The sequence below is a fragment of the Parathielavia appendiculata genome, assembly GCF_033297405.1.
Source record: "Parathielavia appendiculata strain CBS 731.68 unplaced genomic scaffold N657scaffold_2, whole genome shotgun sequence".
In the NCBI taxonomy this organism is placed as follows: Eukaryota; Fungi; Ascomycota; class Sordariomycetes; order Sordariales; family Chaetomiaceae; genus Parathielavia; species Parathielavia appendiculata.
The window spans coordinates 3,014,753-3,033,457 of NW_026944221.1; the positions used below are offsets into that span (position 1 = coordinate 3,014,753).

Sequence of the window (18,705 nt, forward strand, 5' to 3'; positions counted from 1 at the left end):
GCCAGTGCTATGGTTATTGACTGATACCAGGATGAGTCGCTTCGGGATATCCTGTCCCGTCCGGGTTACGGCCAGCAAAGGGCTGGAGATGGTAATTGACGAAGTAGCCACTACCAGAGCAGTTATTGTCAGGAGAGATCCTTAGAGGATCATATGCATATCAAAGCAATAACTATCGGAATTTGGATCGACGTGGGATGGTGAGCTTTCGTGTAATTCTTGTTGAAATAATATAAGTTACGTTATTATTAGCCCTAGTTTGTTATTAACATGAGTTTACGTAGTAGGTATTACACCCCATCTTCCTTCACCTTAACCTTTTTATATGCTTTCATTATCTCTTTCCCTTTCCCCTTTATTCTACCTACCTCGTCCTCTCTGTCTTTGTTTCTCTTACTCTCTATCTTTTTCTTTCTGTTTTTATAATCTACTGAATTTTTTTCTCTCCTCCTTGTTTTCTTCCGTTCCTTAAGGTAGTTTCTTTTATCTCATTTCAAGTGCTCCACCATGTGCCACGCTAACGGACAAACCGGTGTTAAACGGTAATCTGTCGGTGTATGTTACCCGGTACGGGACGATGCTCAAAGCTGGCAAGTCTCAAGTTACGGCGAAGTTACAAACACTGTATAATTGGTAAGAAAGGAGTGATGGCTCGGTGTTCGCAAGTGCTGCAGGCATCTAACTCGTCTGTAAGCCCGGTAAATGAAGGGTCCATAAGTTACAGTACCTGAATAAAGCAGCCCAAAAAACATCAACTTCCAGGGTGTAAGCTCAAACCACTCCGCAGCGAGTGGAGGAAACCCCGGAAAGTCTCAGGCAGGAAGTTCGGGCAATTGGGCCCAACTGGCAGCGCCATGTTTATTTGCAGTAGCGCTTGCATATCGGCCGTTCCTGATTTGCTGGTTGCATGCGAATCCGTCGCTCAATCTCGAAGGTTATGCTATTCAAGCGGCCATTCTCAGGGGCCTAATGCGCTTCTTCCATTTCGGAACATCGAGACCGGACCAGGCGCGTTGGACATCGAGGGGGTAACCACACAAACTTGTAGTTCACCCTCCACTCTGGGTTGCGGGTGGGCGTAGTAGTACATATCGCATTGCTGAAAGGACGAGAGAGCGAAAGGAAGAAGGCAGAGAGTAACGAATGAAGAGAAGGTAAGTAGGAAAGGGGAATCAAGCTAGACATGAAGAGGAAAAACAACGGTACAGTAAGAAGGATAGAAGACAGCATGGGGCTGGCAACAGTGGTGCTGTACGATGCGAGGAGATATTGAAAGCGTCAAGTCTTTTCGCACCACAGACACGAGAGAGGACAGGTCGAAGGCTAGGTGCAGGTAACCTAATGATCATTACTGACATCTTTCAGATTCCTCGGCATACTCTGATACAATCAAAGGTGTTGTCCTGTTCGAGACAAGGGCACATATCCATCAGGTGCTCGTCAATTGCGTCGCGTAAGCTTGCTTGACTCCGAAGATGCACAAGGCGTTTGACTTGGGTGTTTAAGTCACCCTCATAGTCTGTGCAATTACCTAGCCGACAACAGCCTGCCAATAACAACCGCACTGCCATGGAGATGGCCGCAACTTGGTCGAAAGGTGAATGGTAAAAACCGACTGGGTCTAGATCATACATCGTATCCAAAGGCGCCTCAGCACTCTGCACGAATCTGCAAATAAGGCCAGATACAACTGACCGCTAGCCCTTCCAATCCATGCCGTAACTCCGTTTCAGTTCGTACCATCTTCTCCCCTCCTTTGGAAGTCTCACAACCCATGTCACAGACTCAGGTTGTAGCTGTATTCGTCCTCAATGTTCTGGCTGACCCAGAGAATGACCGTGCTAAGCACATCATTGTCAGCGCCGAGTCCTACATAAACCTATCTCCCTCAAACTCAAATCAAAGAAGACAAAGGGAGAGAAAATAACAAATCTCACCTGAGCCCAACTATCATAGCCGAAACCATGACCTCCACCCCCATAGTCAACGCGGGGAACGGCACGCCCGGGACGATAAACTTGAGCACGAAGACGGTGACCCCTCCAGCTAATCCGCCGGCCAGCGCCGCGAAGCCCAGAAACAGCACGACGCGCGCCTTCCACGCGACGCCCGAGCCGGAGTAACTGAAACTGTCGGCCGACAGGCGGGCCTTCTCGACGCTGTTGATGATGAGCATGCCCAGGCTGCTGAAGATGAAGGGTAGCCAGTCGACAAAGGTGACGTGGATGGTCGAGCCGTTGAGCGCCGACTTAGACCAGACGGCCGAGTCGAGGAGGATGTAGAAGGCGAGGGAGAACTGGACCAAGGGTAAGGGGCGGGTTAGTGTTGTGGTAAAGTGAAGAGGTTGCAGAAAATGGAGGGGGGAGCGCACAAGACCGCCGGCGCCGTAAACTCCCGCGTTGCGCGCCCAGATGCTGTTGAGCCATTCTGGCCTGCGGAACTTCCAGAGGCGGTCCTCGGACATGGTGGGTGATCTGCTTGCGCGGCGGGGATCGAGTGCGGTTGAAAAGCTGGAGGGCGGAGGTCGATTGTCTCGGTTCACCGTAGTTGACAGTATAAGCTCTTATTGGGAGGGTATTGGAGTTATGAGCGGTAATCCGTCGTTTGGCCGCGGGCGTCGTCGTGATCGCAATCGTTCGGCGGTAGATACGGAGTACACGAGGCTTCTCTTCAGCTCAGAGCTTGGATGACGTTGGAGCCACTGGCGGACTGACCCACCTCGACCTCTTGGCGCCTGAAACGGCTCCTGAAGCGGCACGTGACCACCTCAGGCCATTTCTATCACAGTATCCAGAGACCACGCATTAAGCCAGCAGATCCCGCTTTAGCTGCTGAAGATAGGACGCTGAACACTTGGAGAACGCAGCCTCCAAGTCGATCTGCTAAAACTAAGTCAACAGGCAACAGGTGGCGTGAGAAAAGGGGAGAGAGTAGAGGGCTTATACGAGTTGATGATTGAACGTCAACGAATTGGATGTAGTTAGCGTGCCAAGGCCCTTTAGGCTTCGTGCCTCCGGGCGAAATAAATTCCATCCATCGACCACGCATTACTAAGTGTCTTGGACGTTCAAGTTGAGGACATGCCCGACCAGTTGCTGTGTGGCCGTTTAAGGAACTCCATGACGATTTCATCTTCCCACCAGTCGATTAGGACGGCTAACTGAACGGCGAAATTTACTTCGTACTGTCCAGTTCCTAGGTCGCACAAGAGCATAGGTACCTTACATCCAGACTGCGGAATTCTCCCACAAGCACACGGGAACAAGTTTTCACTCAGATACAATTCCTGGCACACCCAGCGTTAAACGCTGCAATTCGCAGGCTTATTGACCATTTGACTCGGCTAGCCAGACACGACAACCGTGACACGTGCTGGTTGAACCCCGTTCTCAATGCAACGAACGTCTCCAACTCATTGCAACTTGCAGTTCCCCCATCGTCGGAGTCAACGCAGGGTGAAAGTCGAGGGCATATTAGGTAGGTAGGTACCGAACAGACCACAAGTATAATGTACAGCAGAATGGCCATTCCCTCTGCACCGTCTGTGTCCAGCAGCCCATGGGAAAAGCCTCGCCCGCCTCGCCTGGTCCGAACGAGAAAGACAAAGGTAGTAGGTAAGGTGAAGAAGACGCACAGATTGCAAACCAAGAAAACCTGGCAAAGAAGAAGAGAAAAATGCCTCTTGCCTCCCAGAAATCGAAGCGCAACCGACGTCTATCAAGTGACGCCAAAAGCACATGCGGCAAACAGCACCGCTGTATCGATATCTTTCTGCTCAAGACGCCTGCAACGCCGGAGGTATCCCCACCCCAATGTATGTTGTGTATGAAAACCTTTGCAGGACCCAAGGGAGGTGCTAGCAACTTCATGACCGGTCGTAGCAGCTTTACCCTCAAATCTCGATCGTTTTCATTGCCTCCTCGACTTCTACGGCGGGCTTCTGGCCGTTCGTTACCGCTGAACCATTTGGTTGGGTTTCGTGCTTGGTTTCGTCGGCGGGGTTCTCGCCGTTGGCCAACGCCGTTAACCTCGGGGCATTTTCTTTGATTTCCTCGTTGCTCTGTCGTGGCGTATCGACCTCAACCAATTTATCTCCTGTCTTTCCGAGCACTGGGCTTGCCGCTCCGGATTCTTCTGCCACCCTGGCCAGGGGACTTGACTTTCCGTATCCGGGCCGGATGGGACTGGGAATCGGCGAGATGGCGCTGGGGCGGTGCATGGAACGGCCGCGGTGCTCGCCGTTGGGCTCTGTCGGGTTGGCGTACGGCGAGTTCGGCGCACTACGCGATGCCGCACCCGGCGCCATCGACTTTCGCTTGCTGGCGGTGCGCCCGTATTTCTGATCCATCCTCCACCTCAGGATGTCAAAGTACGCCGGCTCCACGCGCGCCTGCTTGAACTCGCGCAGCTTGAGCTCGCCTGAGTCCTCGTCGACAAACCACCTCCCACTGCTGAGATCGTCGGCGACGATGGCCAAGAAGGCCGCCCATGAGCGCGCCACTATGTACTTGGTGTCGTAATCCCGGCCGAACATGATCACCTGGCCCCAGTGACCTTTTGGTCCCGGCGCCAGATCAACGGCTAGGCAGTTGCCGCCCCAGTCGCGCACCAAGGGAATCCATGCGGGGTGCGCATAAGCCTTCTGTATCGACCCCGGCGGTACGCAGTCCTGACGAGCCAGCAGGTCTTGTCGCCAATCCGAGTCTCGAGGTGAAGTAGGAGCCGAGCTGGATGAGGCGGCAGCGGATGAAGATGCTTGAGCGCTGCCTGCACCAGGGCCCTTTGAAGGAACTGGTGGCCTGAGCAGTCTCGGCTTTTGCAAGAATTCCTCGTTGACCTTGCGCCAGTTCGTCCACTCCTCCACAATTTCCTCGCAATCAAGAAGCATGGCACTGAAGATGATACCTGTGGGGATGCCGCCGCGCTCCTGGCCGTCGTGGATTTGCAGAGACTCCCGGACGTCCTGCGGAAGGGAGCAGTCCAGCTGGTGTTCGAGATCGTTGAGGTCATTCGACGTGCATCCTTCGCAGAGTTGGTCGAACAGCTCGGGGTAGTTCTCTTCGGCCCACTTGTCGATCTTGCGCCACGAGCTACTGACCGAAGGGGCCGGCGGCATGCCGTCGCGGAAAGACTGCATGGGGATCTCACCAGCCGGGCTCTGCACTTCGAAACCATCGGGTGCGGCCGACTGCCGCGCGCGATGCGACCTCATGCCGGGGGAATAAGGTCGGTTGGATTCGGGTGGTAATATGCGGTTTCCAGAGGCATCGAGGGCGGAGGTAAACTGGTGAGCCGACTCATCGCGGTAGGGGGATGTGATATCGGCGCGCGACTCGCCGGCGGTCGCGATCGAGGTCAGGCCATCCCTCGCGTTCAAGGGAACATGGCGCCCTGTTCTGTATGGGGAGTCAAAGGTGGAATCTGGTATCGTTAGTAAGCAGGAGACGGCGGTGGTTGTTTTTTTGGGGTATGCTGACGTCGGTCATTGCTGGTCATGTTGTGCCAGAAGGAGCGGAAGACGGATCCTAATCTGGAATCGGAGGTGTGTTGTCAGCACTCGACAAACCGGCCGGTGTTGGCAGACCACGCGAGTCGAAGCCTACGTACGAAGCCATGTTTGCGCCGGGTATCGGACTGGAGAGCAGTAGAGTCGGGGAAGGCTGTTGCGTAGATGGGGAAATCGGCTTGGTGAACTGGGCTGACCAGTGCGGGTGATGTTCCAAAGGGAGAGCGAAAGGATGAGATCTGGGCGCTGCAGCACCACAGAAACGAATTGAAAGCCCAGGCAGGCCACGGAACAGGAACCAAACTACTAAAACGAGCGGTGCAACCGCATGGATGCGATGATGTCGTGTGGCGGCTGCAGGAGGAACAGGAGACGGGATGCGAAGTTGGCGGTGGCTCCAAGCTTCTGTCCGGAATCAGCCAATCTGCAAGCCTTTCAAATGGAAGGGGTTGAAAGGGGGATTGCCCACAAGTGCGCTTCGACCACTCGCATTGATGAGTGGGGATTGCACGGACGGGCCGCTGGGCTACGATTTCGGGACCCCAGGGAGTCTCCACAAACCATAGCGCTAAGCCAGTTTTATAGACTTTGATTGGATAAACTTGTTGCTCATACGGCTCCCTGGGGTGAATGCAGGTTCACTCAGGGCCGGCAACGTTAATGTCAAATGTTGGACGAAAGCCGACAACGAGTTCATACAACGCCCCATAACGACTGCTACCACATATCAGAGGATTCTTGGACCTTAATACGCATTTTATTTGAACACAACGTCAGAGTCGGTTCCCTTGTTCTTGTTCTGGGTTCTGCACACCAGCCAATTAATTCAAAAATCTGACCATGCTACGATGGGGTTCGAAGAATCCTGTTAATATTTAACACGGCTTTTCCAACTGATTTCGGTAAGTTGATGGATTACGAATCTACTTTGTGGCTCAAAGCCCCCGCATTGGGGAAGATGAATGCTCATGTTGTTCAAGTTGCATGAGCGGACTCAGAGACCAAAGTTATGGGTACTTACTTACCTACCTAAATAGACCACCAAGTCTGGGGTATCTCACCATTTACCGATCACTTACCTAGTCTCACATTCTGTATGTTTCCGTCTACGGCTGCTACATACCTTGGTTTTAATTCCCTTGATAGGTAAGGTAACCTGGAACGCGGTTACGTATCCTGCAGCTAAATGAATACCCCGCTGATGTCCAGCTCAGCTGAACAGCGATACTACAACTGAAGCTCTTCATGTATTGCACCGCACGCCACTTTTATTTTTCCAGCGTTAGCCAAGGAGCGGCCTCACTTATTGACAGACAGCAAACAGAGCCTGAACATACCGACAGGACGACCACTATCCAAAGGCCACCAGACCGATCAAAAGCAACCCTCCCTCAACCAATCATCCCAACTCCGAGTCTACGGCCTAGAACACCCGCCACTTACCTTTCTGCGGATTATCAGCAGCAGCTGCTGGTTCCCGCTCAAGCTGGCCTTCCACCACACGAGCATGATGTTGGACAACCCACCGCGCATCCAGTCAAACCTCCTGCGTCCGCAAGAAACAGAGGGGCCGGCCGTTTCAAAAACAACCAGACAATCTTGCTTTAGCTCGGAGAGCAGTGCAGTGTATCATTCCACGTTTTGATGTTTCATCTCAGCTGTTCCCGTCCCGAAGTGTTGTGTAGCAAAACACTGGATGGTAGGATCCAAGGATGACACGACGCATTTCATGAGCTCTATTTTGGGGTTACGAGTTCCTCATCAGATGATGCTCTTGGTGTTATCCCAACTAGGTAACTATGGTGTGCAGCTCGGCCACGGCCCGAACGAATTTGGACCAAGGGGGCAGCCAGTGCGGCTTGTGAAGCTGCGGTCAGCGCTAGCAGCATACAGGAATGAGATCACACGCCAAGTTGAACGTGATAGTCACCTATGGAGAGTCTCATCTGAGAAATCACTGCCAGGTGCCACACACACACTTACACAAGCGCCGCATCACGTAGGCTCCCGTTGCAGTCCCGAAGATATTCCCGCCTCCCCACCCCCGGGAATCAACCGACATCCTACTCCACAACCCCTATCCACCCAAACCAAATGCCTTGGATGTCCAGACCTAGCTCTGCCACAAATACTCACTCAACGCCAGCAACTTATCCGCCAACTGCCTCTTTGCGGCAGCCGCGACGCCCCTCTCCGGATCGGCCAGCTGCTCGCTATAACGGAGCTCCAATAGCGCCTTAAGTTCATCATACGAAAACCTCACCCCAACCTCCTTCTCCTTCTCCCCTTTTACGTCCTCCCCCTCCCCATCCGGCCCCCCAACCGACGTCCTTGCCTTCTCCCCATCCTCCCTCGCCCGCTTCACAATCGCATCCGGCCCGCCCTCGAACAACTCAAAGTACGCCATGGCCTTATCCAGCCCCGCCCCGGGTCCTTCCTCGATATTCTTCAGATTCTGCTGCAGCACCAGCACGTTCAGCCTCATCCTGCCACAGCCCCTCGAGTTCATGGGCGCCGTCATAGTCGCGTTGCGGATCAGGTAGGCATTGATGAGCAGGCCCAGGCCCGTCCTCACGAAGCGCACCTCGCGCTCTCGCAGGAAGCCCGCCGCCGTCTCGTCGAACGCCACCATCTCGGCGTTGAGCGACAGGATCTGCGGGTCGGGCTCCGCGACCTCCTGGTCGAGCAGGTAGGGGGCCGTGTGGGAGGGGGAGAGCGCCGTGTACAGCGAACGGAGGATGCGGCAGCGCACTTCAGAGTGGAGCGTCAGGAGCGCCGTGGTGGCTAACTCGCTGAGGGAGGTGAGGATGCTGTCGAAGGATCTGCGCAAGGGAACAGAAACGCGGTTAGTTTTTGGTTTGGGTTATTTAGGTAATAGTGGGGCGGTTTGAGAGACGTACTGAACGGTTTCCTGTGTCATGGGCAGGTAGACGGGGCCTTCCCCGGTTGTGGCCTTGCTGGGGTCGTTGAGCAGCGTCCAGCGCTTCTTCTCAGGTTTTGTGAGGTTGGAGCGGGACGAGTCTGTCTCGTTCTCGGTAATGTGTCGGAGGCTGAGAATCTTGACCGAAAGCCACTTCATGCTGGTGTAGAGCAGGCAGAGCGACGAGATCGTGTCGCGGTCCTGGATAATGTCACTGGCCTCGAGCACCTTCTCCTTGGTCTGCGCCATGAGAAGAACTGCCTCCTTCTCCAATAGTTCAAGATCTTTCGTCTCGGACTCCCACAGCTTCAGCATCGTCTCGTGGATCTCGCTCGGCTCAAGCGCCATGACGGCAGAGGCCCGCAATTCCTGCGTACTCGAGGCCTCCTCCTGGGTCTTGGTCACCAGGGCCTTGTACCAGTTGAAGCACCTGTCGTAGTACCTCAGCATCTGCGTGATGATGAGCGAGCTGAGCGCCTGGTCGTGGGGGATTGTTCCCAGCATCCTGCAGAACGCTGTCACGATGGTAAAGAAAGCAGTCGCTCCCTTGAAGACGGGCCGTTTGGCGACCAACGCCCACTCCGGGTCCTGCAGAAAGGCGTCCGCTTCGCCAAACACCGTGTCGCTGAGCTTCCCGAGGGTCTCATCCAGCTGTGGTTGAAAGACATTGACGAGAAAATTGTCAAGAAACGAGGTAAGCGCGCTGGTCGCGAGGTCCGACCCCGGCGGGACGATGTTCTTAAGACGCTGGAGGAAGATAAGGGTGGGCGGGAGGAGGAGACTCATGTTGAAGACGCTGGGCTCGACCAGTGATTTGTACGTTCCGCTCCCCTGAGCACTGTACCCGGCACCGGTGCTTTTTCTCGCGGTGGCGGGATCCGACCGAGGAACAACCAAACCTGCCTTCTTGGTATCGGCCCCCTTCTTGGAGTTAGACGTCAAGCCTGGAACGGCAGTCCGAATGATGTTGTCCAAGGCCTCGTATTCAGTCGCCATCTCAGCCGATTTTGAATCCACTTCGGAGAACTTGAAGAGATGCTCCCGCGTCGCATCCTTGCCGCCGTTTATCCCCACGCCGGGCCTGGGCGATGACCGGAACTGGTAGACGTCGGCATCCGTTGTGACATAGTTGTGTAGCAGTGAGCGGATCTCGTTCTGGTACAGATTCCATAGTTCCTTGAAGCTGCCGAGTAGAGCAATGTTGTTGCCGGCTCCCTCACGTCGGATTAGGGCCTTGATGGACTCGTGGAAGACACGATGGCCCTCAGCTATGGCCTCGAATTTTCCGTAAAGCGTCCAAAGTAGATCATAAATGACGTCTGCTCGCATCCGGGTCTCGCGCTGGCCGTAGATGTGCAACCCATGGGAGCCATGAGAGCCTCCCCTCAACGAGCTGGGGTGCTTTTGGTCGATATCGTTGATGGTCTCGTTGACCACAGCAAACAGCTCGACAGGTAGCCTCTGCTTCAGCGTGTCGACGGCAGATTCTAACCTCCCCAGCTTGTTCAAAGACTCGACCACCAGCGTGACGTAGTAGAAGGTGTCTGCCTCGGGGTTCTTGTGGGGATCTTCAGTCACGGGCCGATCCCAATCCATCGCGTCAAAGATGGCGTGGAAAGGGGGGACAGGCGGCGCGTCTTTGAACACCTCGCTGAGGGCGCCCTGGCACTTGGCCAAATACTGCCACCGCTCCTGGCAATACGGCGACTTGAGATAGAGATGCTCGTGCAGCTCTTCGACCAGAATGTCCATGAGCGCTGTCTCCTGGTTTGCCAGGTAGAGTCGCAGCTCGCTCAATGCGCCGATGCCATCCAGCTCCGGCTTCGTCAGCTTCCGCAGCGCATTTTGGAGGACATCGACTGCCGTCAGAAAGCGCTTCTCGGATATCCTGGCCTCGAGCTGGTCGGGAACGGTTCGCAGATCGTCCAACTCGTTAAGCGTTTGCAGCACCCCATCGTACATGTGCGACGTGGCGTGCAGCTTCTTGAGCTCTGGGTCGGTGGTACAGAGGGCCGCCTTGGATGCGGCCAGCGACTCCTTCAAGGCGCGCACCTTCTTCTGCGATGTCTGTATGCTCCCCTGAATCTTGTGGAAGGTGCCGATGGAACTGTTGAAGCCCTGGTGATACTCATGGACAATCTTCTTAAGTGAGTCCTGGAGATACTGGTGGGTGCGCTGGAAGTTGCGGTACTCGTGGGCGCGGCCGACGGAGCTGGTGTCGAGCAGCTGCAATGCCAGCTGGACGGGGATGCAGTCGTTCTCGCACATGGCCGGCCACTCTTGCTTGATCAATTCAAGCACCTTGCCCATTTCGCGCTCGGCGCTGGTCTCTTGAGCTCGCTGGGTTGACCGGGGTGGGGGTGCTGCGCTGCGAACGGTGGGAGGTGGTCGCGGGTTCCGCTGTCGAGGTGGCGGGGCACGGCGGTCGCTGCCGTAGCCTTCGCCGTACGGATCGTACTCATCGCCGTCCTGGCGGCCGAAGTTGCCGTACCCGCCGTTGCGGTACGACTGGGCGTATCTGTCGGACATTGCAACGCGCGGGGCGTGAAACGCTGTGCTCGCTATGGAATTGGCCTAGTCTTCATTATCGGTTTGGTTTGCAATTGAATGTGCGCGCTATTGAAAGCTCAGACAGGACCAATGGGATGACTTTGACACGCTTCAAGCTCTTCGAGGTCCCTTTCGTCTCGACCGGAGCTTGCTCGACAGTTTGGGGCGAGCTTCGTCTGTAGTTACTGCAAGTCGAGGCCGTACGGAGTAAGGTAGTTGCGTAAGGTATTCGTACCTTGGCTCATCTCATGCAGCATCCATGGATGCATGGGGTTGAAGTTGGACCCACCGCATGCTTTCAGGGACCATGTATGTTACGACATGCGGGGTACGGATACGCGTGACATAACAGCGTTTTGAACCCTCTCCAATTGTGATGTGTATTAGCTAGCCAAGGTAGGGTAAATCAAGCTAGAAATAAAATAAAAAAAAAGGATAAGAGAAAGAACCTCTGAAAAAAATTGAATCCTTTAGTTCCAGTCCGTCCACCGTCAGTTTGAAGAGAATGGGGGTCCGAGCCATGCACCGCGGGATCGTTGCTGATATCAATCACTCCGTACGTGCGTATCGTACTTACAAACCCGTTAAAAGATCAGGCCATTCACGTCTCAGGTACTTACCGTCTTGGCAATTATTTCGCAGCTTCCTAGGTTTGCATTCATCATCGCGGCCGCACTCACGGCGCAAGCATCTCATTCTCAACGCTTCAGCCTCACTCCGCACTGATGCTGGCAAACGTCCAGCGAATCCGGCTACTTGGACGAGTTTGCGGGGGATGAGGGTGCTAACGCAGCCTGCCAGAACACGTTCCATCACCAGGCTCGTTACCTCTAGGCACTTTTCGCATCGTGCGGCTACTGCGATGGCCCTGAAATTCCCCATCTACCCGCCGCCTCAGTATGGAGGCCAGACTCAGCCTGTCAAGCGGCCAAAGGTGAGAAGTCGTAAATTTTCGGGATGCGAATGATCAGCGGCATGAAGCCAGCTTGAGATCAGGCCTCCTGGAATGAGCGAGTTGAACAGCGCTAACAGACCACCACAACGACCAGGAATTTGCATGTTTCTCATATGACAAGGACCACAAGTTCCGGTTGGACGACTCATCCCTAAAGTGGTACTACCCGCCAGACCTGGGCGTCAATCTGAGCAATGGCTTCGACCAGTTCATCCGGCACGATGACAGCATCGACGAACACCTGGACAGCCTCCTCAAAACCATCGCAAGCCATGAACAAAAGACGGGCGAGCCGATCGATGCCCACATTGTCACCTGGAGAGGCATGTTGACCAAGGTACAGGGGTTCCTTCACTTTTGCGCATCGTGGCCTCCGCTGACTTTCACTGGTAGATCATGGCCGTGCCGTTCGACGACTCGGAGTAAGAAATCACCCGGGGCTTCTCTGCTGCTCTTTCCACCATACCAGACTTGATGGCTGAGCCCTCCTTTCACTGCTCTAGATTCGAGATGAACGCTACCTTCTACCGAGTATGCTTCTGCAATCCCCTTCAACCCCACGATTACTTGCTTGGCTAACCAGCTCAAGGATTCCATGTAAGTAGGACAGCAGAAACGCCAGCGTTCGATCAGCACGCTAACGCCTCCCAAAGTTTCGTTGAGGAACACCATGCCTTTAGCCTGGCACAGAGGCAGCAGGAGGTGGCTGGGCGCCCTGGGAGGAGAAACGGGCCGTTACCTGAAATGATGAGTTATTGGGGTGAGGTCTCACTTGTTGCGGGTGTCTCGTGCCAGACTAACTTCGACGCCAGGCTACAAATTCGAGACTCTCAGCACATTGCCCCGGCCATGGGGTGAGACATCAAGAGACTATATCGAAAACCGAGACCAGGAGGTCGTCAACAACAAAGAGCAGTATTGCTCTGTTGTCCGCACAGGCTTTGGCAACACCATCGTCTGTCTCGGGGGTGAAGTTGACGCGAGTAAGCGGCCGCGTGTGGACGCCTGTAAACGAAATCGCATGATGCTGACTCATACAGTTTGGGACGCAAAGCCAGCCACGCCAGGAGAACCCATCAAATGGGTGGAGCTCAAGACAAGCGCCGAGATTCGCAATCAAAACGAGCAGTTCCGGTTTGATCGGAGGGCCCTGAAGTACTGGATTCAGTCCTTTCTTTTGGGCGTACCCAAGATCATAGTTGGCTTCCGGAATCAAGACGGCATTCTTACTAGCGTCCAAGAGTTCCAGACCATGAGTCTTCCGTACGAGGTGCAACGCAGGGGGATGGCCAAGTGGGATGGGAACGTGTGTATCAAGTTTGCCACACTCTTTCTTGACTGTGAGACCGCTCCGTTACCTTTTTCCCCCCCATGCCCACGGACAGCCGCTGACCTACATCACATTAGGGCTCCGCCTCAACATCAAGGACGAAGGCGTCTGGAGGATAAGGCGGCGAAAGGGAGCAAAGGACATCGAGGTCTTCCGGGTCGAGGAGGTCGGCCACGGCCGGATTATCACGGATGAGTTCATGGACTGGCGGATAAAACTCGAGCTCAGGAAGGCCAAACCACCAGACCTGGAGACGCCACCGGCGGTGTAAGCGAGTCCGGAACGTGAGCCAACCCCGGAGGCTGGAAGTGCATCTGGCGCATAGCCCGGCGGCATTGTACAAATTGTAATAGACGGCAGGGTTAGGATAGATACCACGGCGTGAGTCATGTACGAGTACACACACTACACACGGTCACGTTGGTCCTTTGGGATGATAAATGCACAGTCTTCTCACTATGCTACAGGTCTAAGACCCCCCCTCACTTATGTACCTTTACTGCACTATTGACAGTTCACATTCTAATAGATCGTTTCAACATTCCATCTACGGTACACCCCCCGCTCCAGAACCTTCCATTTAATCCCTCCACTCCCTGTCCACGCCCTCCCAGTGATCCAAGAACCCCTTATAGAACTTAACGCCCAACCCGGGATCCAGACTGCCCGTTGTCGCCCGAATGGAATGCATACTGAGCTGCGGGATACCCACATCGGCGGCCTTGACGCCCATGGCGGCGCTCAGCATGGGGCCGACGGTGCCTCCAGAGCGCGAGTCGTTGCGGATCATGTGGCGCTGGTTGACGCAGCCGGCCAGGTCGGCGACGCGGTCGAGGATGGCCATGCTCACGCTGTCTGTCGTCATGTGCGCCGACGCGTCAACGCAGAGCGCTACGCCCACGTTGAGACGCGGCGAGTGGCCGGCGAGGTTGGTCTGTGGGAAGTTGGGATGGGCCGCGTGGGTGACGTCGGACGAGACGAGGAAGGAGGAGGCGTACGTCTGGCCTAGCAGGCCTGGGCCGAACGGGGTGGCGTTTCCGGAGGAGGACGAAGAGGAGGAGGCGAGACTCTCGACGGCGCGCTCGATGGTGATGGGCAGGAAGTTGCCCCGCGCGCCCTGCCGGAGGAGAGAGCCGATCTCTTCGTCGTCGAAGAGCGCGACGAGCTTGATGCCGCCTTCGGACGGGTCAGACTTTGCGTGCAGCAAAGCCATGAAGGCGGCCCAGGAGCACAACTTGTCGTCGATCCGGCCGGCGAAAATGAGTTCCTTGTCCATACCGCCAACGGTGGCGGGCTGCGAGTCGAAGAGCTCGAGCTCCCAGTTGAGAATGGTGCTGGGATCCGTGATGCCGAGTTGTTTGGTGATGAGCTTGACGAGTTTAGCGGGCTGGGTCGAGGTGAACGAGCCGACGCCGCCGAGGGCTTGCTCGGAGAAGGTAGCGGTGGTTGAAGAGAGGTCGCTGTTGTCGAGACCGATGATGGGTACCATTTCCGTCTCGCGGTTGCCGTGCCCCGTCATGCTGAGGCCAAAGTGAGGCGCAAGGGTGGGGATACGGGCGACTATGATTTGTTAGCCGGTCGTTCATCGGTTCACGGCATAGGCGGAGTAACGCACTCGGCCAGTCGAGCTTGACGAGCTTCACCGACGTCTTGCCCGTTTCCGGGTCGCGAACAATGACACGGCCGCCAATGCTCAGATCCCGGTCCCACCATGTCTCGTTCAGGGCACCGGCATACTGGGCCACGCCCAATTGAATATAGCCGTGGGCGTTGGGCTTCGTGCTCGTCGGCTTGAGGCGGGCAGTCAGGGCATCGATGTGGCCCGCTATCATGGCGATGCCATTGCCGGGCTTGTAGGCCTTGCCGACGGCGAAGGCAATGATGGAACTCCCGTTGCGAGTGATGAAGTATTTGCCGCCCGGTTCGAGCTTGCCGGCCCAGCTGTTGCGACTGGAGAGCTGCGATGCGCGCACGCGACTTAGCTATCTATGACTCATTGCAGCGCAGAGTTCATTTGCGGAGACCAACCTCGGTGTAGCCAGCCTTGAGCAGCTTCTCCTTGAAATAATCGACGGCATGGAAGACGGTCGGGTTCTCGGTCATGAAGTCAAGGTAGGGCTTCGTGAAGGCCTCGGGTTTGAGGTCCTTTGCGTCGACCTTGTTGTCGACAACTTCGACACGCATGGCCATCGACTGCTCCATGGCGAGCGAGCGCAGCGACAGGTTGGAGCTACGCGCCCGCAGGAAGTCGGGAGTGTGACGGGTCATTGCTGGCTTTACGTAAGAAGTGAATTACGGTGTTCCGCTGCCAACAACGCAAGAAGACGTGGAGAAGATGGTACCTTTGGTGGTTACACGTGTAGGTGGAGCTTCGAGCTGGTTACCGCCGGGGGGCTTGTCGAAAGGGTGTTGGAGTGACGTCCAGGAGGCCCGAGCGGTCTCCGATATCCCATGCGCTCGGAACATTGGCCAAGCTCTGTTGCCATGGTTTACTATCAAGAGGACGCTGAGTTCAGGGTGTCCACATTCCATGAGGCTAAGGCGGCATACGGTATGCAAATGTTGGACCGATGATGAAGAGATTCAATCCAGAATAGAAACTCTATTGAAGTCTCTCAGATCTCGAGAGCTACCTCCCGTTGCGCACCAATCTCAGGCACGAGACCGCCCTCCTCATCCGGGGGTACCAAACAAGCCCGAGATTTTTCTTGGCACGGGTTAAGGTACTGTACCTTAGGTTATGGTGTAGCTTGAACTTCCCGGGGCCCATGTGGGGCCGTTTCCAGAGCCAATTGCATTTTCAGGGGCATGACGTAGGCCTCCCATATCCGGGCTCCCCGAAGCCCCTGGCAAAAGCACCACTAGCCAACTTTCATTTTCATTTTTCATCACTTCTCAGACCACGAGACATGTCAACGTCTTCGAAGACACGAATAAGCGTATGATAACGAATCGAAGATACTATCCTGTATGCTAGACGCGAAAGTATCCTTTTACCAGCTCCTCGCATACACCACCCCTTTTTCTGGACCGAAAAGGGCCTCTGTGTCGTTTCACGTGCCTGAGGTGGCGCGGCCGAGGCTGTGCTCTTCTCTTCCATACCAACGGGATACAGATCTTACAGGGAACAAGCAGACCTGTTCCTTCCTTCGGGATTTTTGTGACTTCATAACTATAACCTAATAGCAGGATCAAGGCTCTTCGTCCCTGCTCTCGAGTGGCCTGGATTCAGACTGTTCCAGCATGGCCGCTTTCGTCTCGAGCCTCAGCCCGATCCCTTCGTTTCCGGACTACACGGGCCCGTTCAAGGTGGGCACCGTCGACGTCGAAATACCTGTGTCGGAGCTGGTGTCGCCCAGCCCTGCGCCAGAGGGGGCTGCTGACATTCAAACCGTGTTGTTCAGGGTTTTTTATCCTGCGGTGCCTGAATCTCAGGGCAAACGAGTGTCATGGCTTCCAGCCCCTCAGCGCCTTCACATCGCTGCCTACACGCAGTTTCTCGGAGCTGGGTCTACCTTGGCATCCATCCTCTCGTAAGTTGCGCCGTTGGACATATGTGCTTTGGGGTTCCCGTGCTGACAAGATTCAGCTTCCTCCCTCGACACCTCCATTGGACCTCGATCCCAGCCTACAAGAACGCGACGCTCCTGGCGCCTCCATCTGACAGGTCTCGCTCGAGATGGCCAACAATGATATTCTCTCACGGCCTGGGGGGTAACCGCAACGGCTACAGCTACTTGGCTGGCTCTCTGGCCTCATACGGCGTTGTGGTCGTCTGCCCTGAGCACCGTGACGGCAGCGCTGCCCTGTCCCTTATCCGAGATCCCAAGAACCAGAACCGCAAAAGCACCCGGCACATGGTGCCCTACTTGCGCATTGCCCACACCCAAACACATGAAGCTTGGGAAGCCCGCAACAAGCAGCTGCGCATCCGCCTATGGGAGCTGGGCCTCACCTTCGAAGCGCTCTTGGCCATCGACGGCGGCGACCAACCCATCATCAGCTCCAACCTCAATTACAGCACGCCTGAATCCGCCCTCGCCCAGTTCGCCAACGCCCTTGACATCCTCGATCCCGGACGCGTCATCTTCTCAGGACACTCCTTCGGCGCAGCAACCATAACCCAGCTGCTCAAATCCACCTTCTACGCCGGCCACCCGTCTCTCGCTCCAAACCTTTACCCCAACCCCTTGTTCACCCCGTCCCAAAGCTCGGCCATCGTGGCGCAAATCACCCCGTCCACCCCGACAATCCTCCTCGACATGTGGTGCTTTCCCCTCCTATCCGCCTCCACCGCACCGCTCTACAACCTCCCCTTGCCCTGCTACTCCCTTCCGAACGGCCGCGGACCGGGTGGCGCCGCCCTTCTCGCGGTCGAGTCCCAGGCCTTCTACAACTGGACCGAGCACCTTCACGCCAAAGCTCGCATCCTCTCGCCGTCTCCGACTTGCAGGACCGTGACGGCGGACATGTTCGACGACGACAACGGCACGGACGATACCGACATGGATGACGAGAACCCGAAAACGGAACGGTCTGGACAGAAAAAGCCGAACTTCTTTTACGTTGCGTCGTCCGCACATCTCAACCAGAGCGACTTTGGCGTGCTGTTCCCCTGGCTGACGAAGCGGGTCTTCAAAGCGAGCCAGCCCGAGCGGGTGCTGCGGTTGAATGTGCGGGCGCAGCTGCAGTTTCTGAGGGAGAATGATGTTGTCGTGGCGGGGACGGCGTGGAGGGATGTGATGGTTGATGATCTGCACTATCGCGTCAAGAGTACGGGGCAAGGGGACTGGGTGGCACAGGACGATGCTATTCTGAAGAAGGCCGGTGCTGCTGGAGAGGGCGAGGTGGAGGCGTGGAAGTGGATTGATGTCGTAGGGTTGGGAGGGGAGTCCGGGCCGTCGGAGTTGGAGATGCAGAAGGGAGAGACCGGCGTGGAGGACGAGGTGAGGGCCGAGGAAGGCGAGAGGGAGATGCAGGGGGAGATGGAGCCTTCGTTGGAGAGGGGAGTGGAGAGTGTGGCATGACATGCTGCAAAGTGGGTGGTTGGCAAGAAGAAGTGAGGCGGTGTATATCATGGTGCATGGCGTGATTTGTGCAGGCAAGGTGTTGGGCTTGACAGGTATGAGCATCATTGAGCGTTTGCATAGAGTGTGATTTAGATGATGTTGGCTACTAGGGTTCACGGCCATAGTGTAATATTACTAGTAGACTCGGGTAGATATTAAAATAATTCACATCTCCTTTCACATTGTTTCCCGGAAAAGTCGATCTGCAGTATGTTCTCAGTCGCTGCTCACACCACAGAAGTACTCCTTCCACCCGGTCGGAATCTTGAACAACACAGCTTCACACGAGGCCCCTGTCCAGCCACCTTGTCCACCCTGAAATATCCCTTACATTCCAATTGAACATTGCAGTCCGCCTCCACGGTGGCCATATTG

The 18,705-nt window shown here is 55.5% G+C and overlaps 7 protein-coding genes across 7 annotated transcripts; 2 read left to right on the forward strand and 5 right to left on the reverse strand.

Annotated features, from left to right (window-relative positions):
• Positions 1-848: 848 nt before the first annotated feature.
• On the reverse strand, positions 849-1,359 carry N657DRAFT_226136 (uncharacterized protein). Its single transcript, XM_062786302.1, has one exon. The coding sequence runs from the start codon at positions 1,228-1,230 to the stop codon at positions 967-969; it is 264 nt and encodes an 87-aa protein (XP_062651521.1). The 5' UTR covers positions 1,231-1,359; the 3' UTR covers positions 849-966.
• Positions 1,318-2,590, reverse strand: N657DRAFT_641782 (UPF0220-domain-containing protein). Its single transcript, XM_062792214.1, has 3 exons — positions 2,372-2,590; positions 1,938-2,296; positions 1,318-1,841 (listed from the first exon to the last, which is right to left on the reverse strand). The coding sequence occupies exons 1-3, from the start codon at positions 2,462-2,464 to the stop codon at positions 1,778-1,780; spliced, it is 516 nt and encodes a 171-aa protein (XP_062651522.1). The 5' UTR covers positions 2,465-2,590; the 3' UTR covers positions 1,318-1,777.
• Positions 2,591-3,860: 1,270 nt separating this feature from the next.
• On the reverse strand, positions 3,861-5,542 carry N657DRAFT_226177 (cell wall assembly and cell proliferation coordinating protein). The gene is made up of 2 exons (XM_062786303.1): positions 5,478-5,542; positions 3,861-5,421 (listed from the first exon to the last, which is right to left on the reverse strand). Exons 1-2 carry the CDS (start codon positions 5,494-5,496, stop codon positions 3,893-3,895), a joined length of 1,548 nt encoding a protein of 515 aa, XP_062651523.1. The 5' UTR covers positions 5,497-5,542; the 3' UTR covers positions 3,861-3,892.
• Positions 5,543-7,272: 1,730 nt separating this feature from the next.
• Positions 7,273-11,208, reverse strand: N657DRAFT_641786 (uncharacterized protein). Its single transcript, XM_062792215.1, has 2 exons — positions 8,407-11,208; positions 7,273-8,328 (listed from the first exon to the last, which is right to left on the reverse strand). Exons 1-2 carry the CDS (start codon positions 10,953-10,955, stop codon positions 7,620-7,622), a joined length of 3,258 nt encoding a protein of 1,085 aa, XP_062651524.1. The 5' UTR covers positions 10,956-11,208; the 3' UTR covers positions 7,273-7,619.
• A 630-nt stretch (positions 11,209-11,838) lies between these two features.
• N657DRAFT_678314 (RAI1-domain-containing protein) lies at positions 11,839-13,532 on the forward strand (the record flags this gene model as incomplete). The annotated part of the gene is made up of 9 exons (XM_062796060.1): positions 11,839-11,910; positions 12,026-12,268; positions 12,325-12,353; positions 12,435-12,462; positions 12,521-12,528; positions 12,585-12,691; positions 12,744-12,914; positions 12,972-13,271; positions 13,339-13,532. 9 exons carry the CDS (start codon positions 11,839-11,841, stop codon positions 13,530-13,532), a joined length of 1,152 nt encoding a protein of 383 aa, XP_062651525.1.
• A 309-nt stretch (positions 13,533-13,841) lies between these two features.
• Positions 13,842-15,529, reverse strand: N657DRAFT_566210 (peptidase M18, aminopeptidase I; the record flags this gene model as incomplete). Its single annotated transcript, XM_062788412.1, has 3 exons — positions 13,842-14,821; positions 14,877-15,219; positions 15,290-15,529. 3 exons carry the CDS (start codon positions 15,527-15,529, stop codon positions 13,842-13,844), a joined length of 1,563 nt encoding a protein of 520 aa, XP_062651526.1.
• Positions 15,530-16,143: 614 nt separating this feature from the next.
• N657DRAFT_590378 (PAF acetylhydrolase) lies at positions 16,144-18,505 on the forward strand. The gene is made up of 2 exons (XM_062789887.1): positions 16,144-16,794; positions 16,851-18,505. Exons 1-2 carry the CDS (start codon positions 16,505-16,507, stop codon positions 18,286-18,288), a joined length of 1,728 nt encoding a protein of 575 aa, XP_062651527.1. The 5' UTR covers positions 16,144-16,504; the 3' UTR covers positions 18,289-18,505.
• The last annotated feature ends 200 nt before the right edge of the window (positions 18,506-18,705 follow it).

Coding starts and splice junctions, on each gene's coding strand:
- N657DRAFT_641786 (XM_062792215.1), bottom strand. CDS start 10,955: ATGTCCGACAGATACGCCCAGTCGTACCGCAACGGCGGGTACGGCAAC. Junction 8,329..8,406: donor ATGACACAGGAAACCGTTCA/GTACGTCTCTCA, acceptor TCCCTTGCGCAG/ATCCTTCGACAGCATCCTCA.
- N657DRAFT_226136 (XM_062786302.1), bottom strand. CDS start 1,230: ATGCTGTCTTCTATCCTTCTTACTGTACCGTTGTTTTTCCTCTTCATG.
- N657DRAFT_590378 (XM_062789887.1), top strand. CDS start 16,505: ATGGCCGCTTTCGTCTCGAGCCTCAGCCCGATCCCTTCGTTTCCGGAC. Junction 16,795..16,850: donor ACCTTGGCATCCATCCTCTC/GTAAGTTGCGCC, acceptor GACAAGATTCAG/CTTCCTCCCTCGACACCTCC.
- N657DRAFT_641782 (XM_062792214.1), bottom strand. CDS start 2,464: ATGTCCGAGGACCGCCTCTGGAAGTTCCGCAGGCCAGAATGGCTCAAC. Junction 2,297..2,371: donor TTTACGGCGCCGGCGGTCTT/GTGCGCTCCCCC, acceptor CCCTTGGTCCAG/TTCTCCCTCGCCTTCTACAT. Junction 1,842..1,937: donor GCTATGATAGTTGGGCTCAG/GTGAGATTTGTT, acceptor TGATGTGCTTAG/CACGGTCATTCTCTGGGTCA.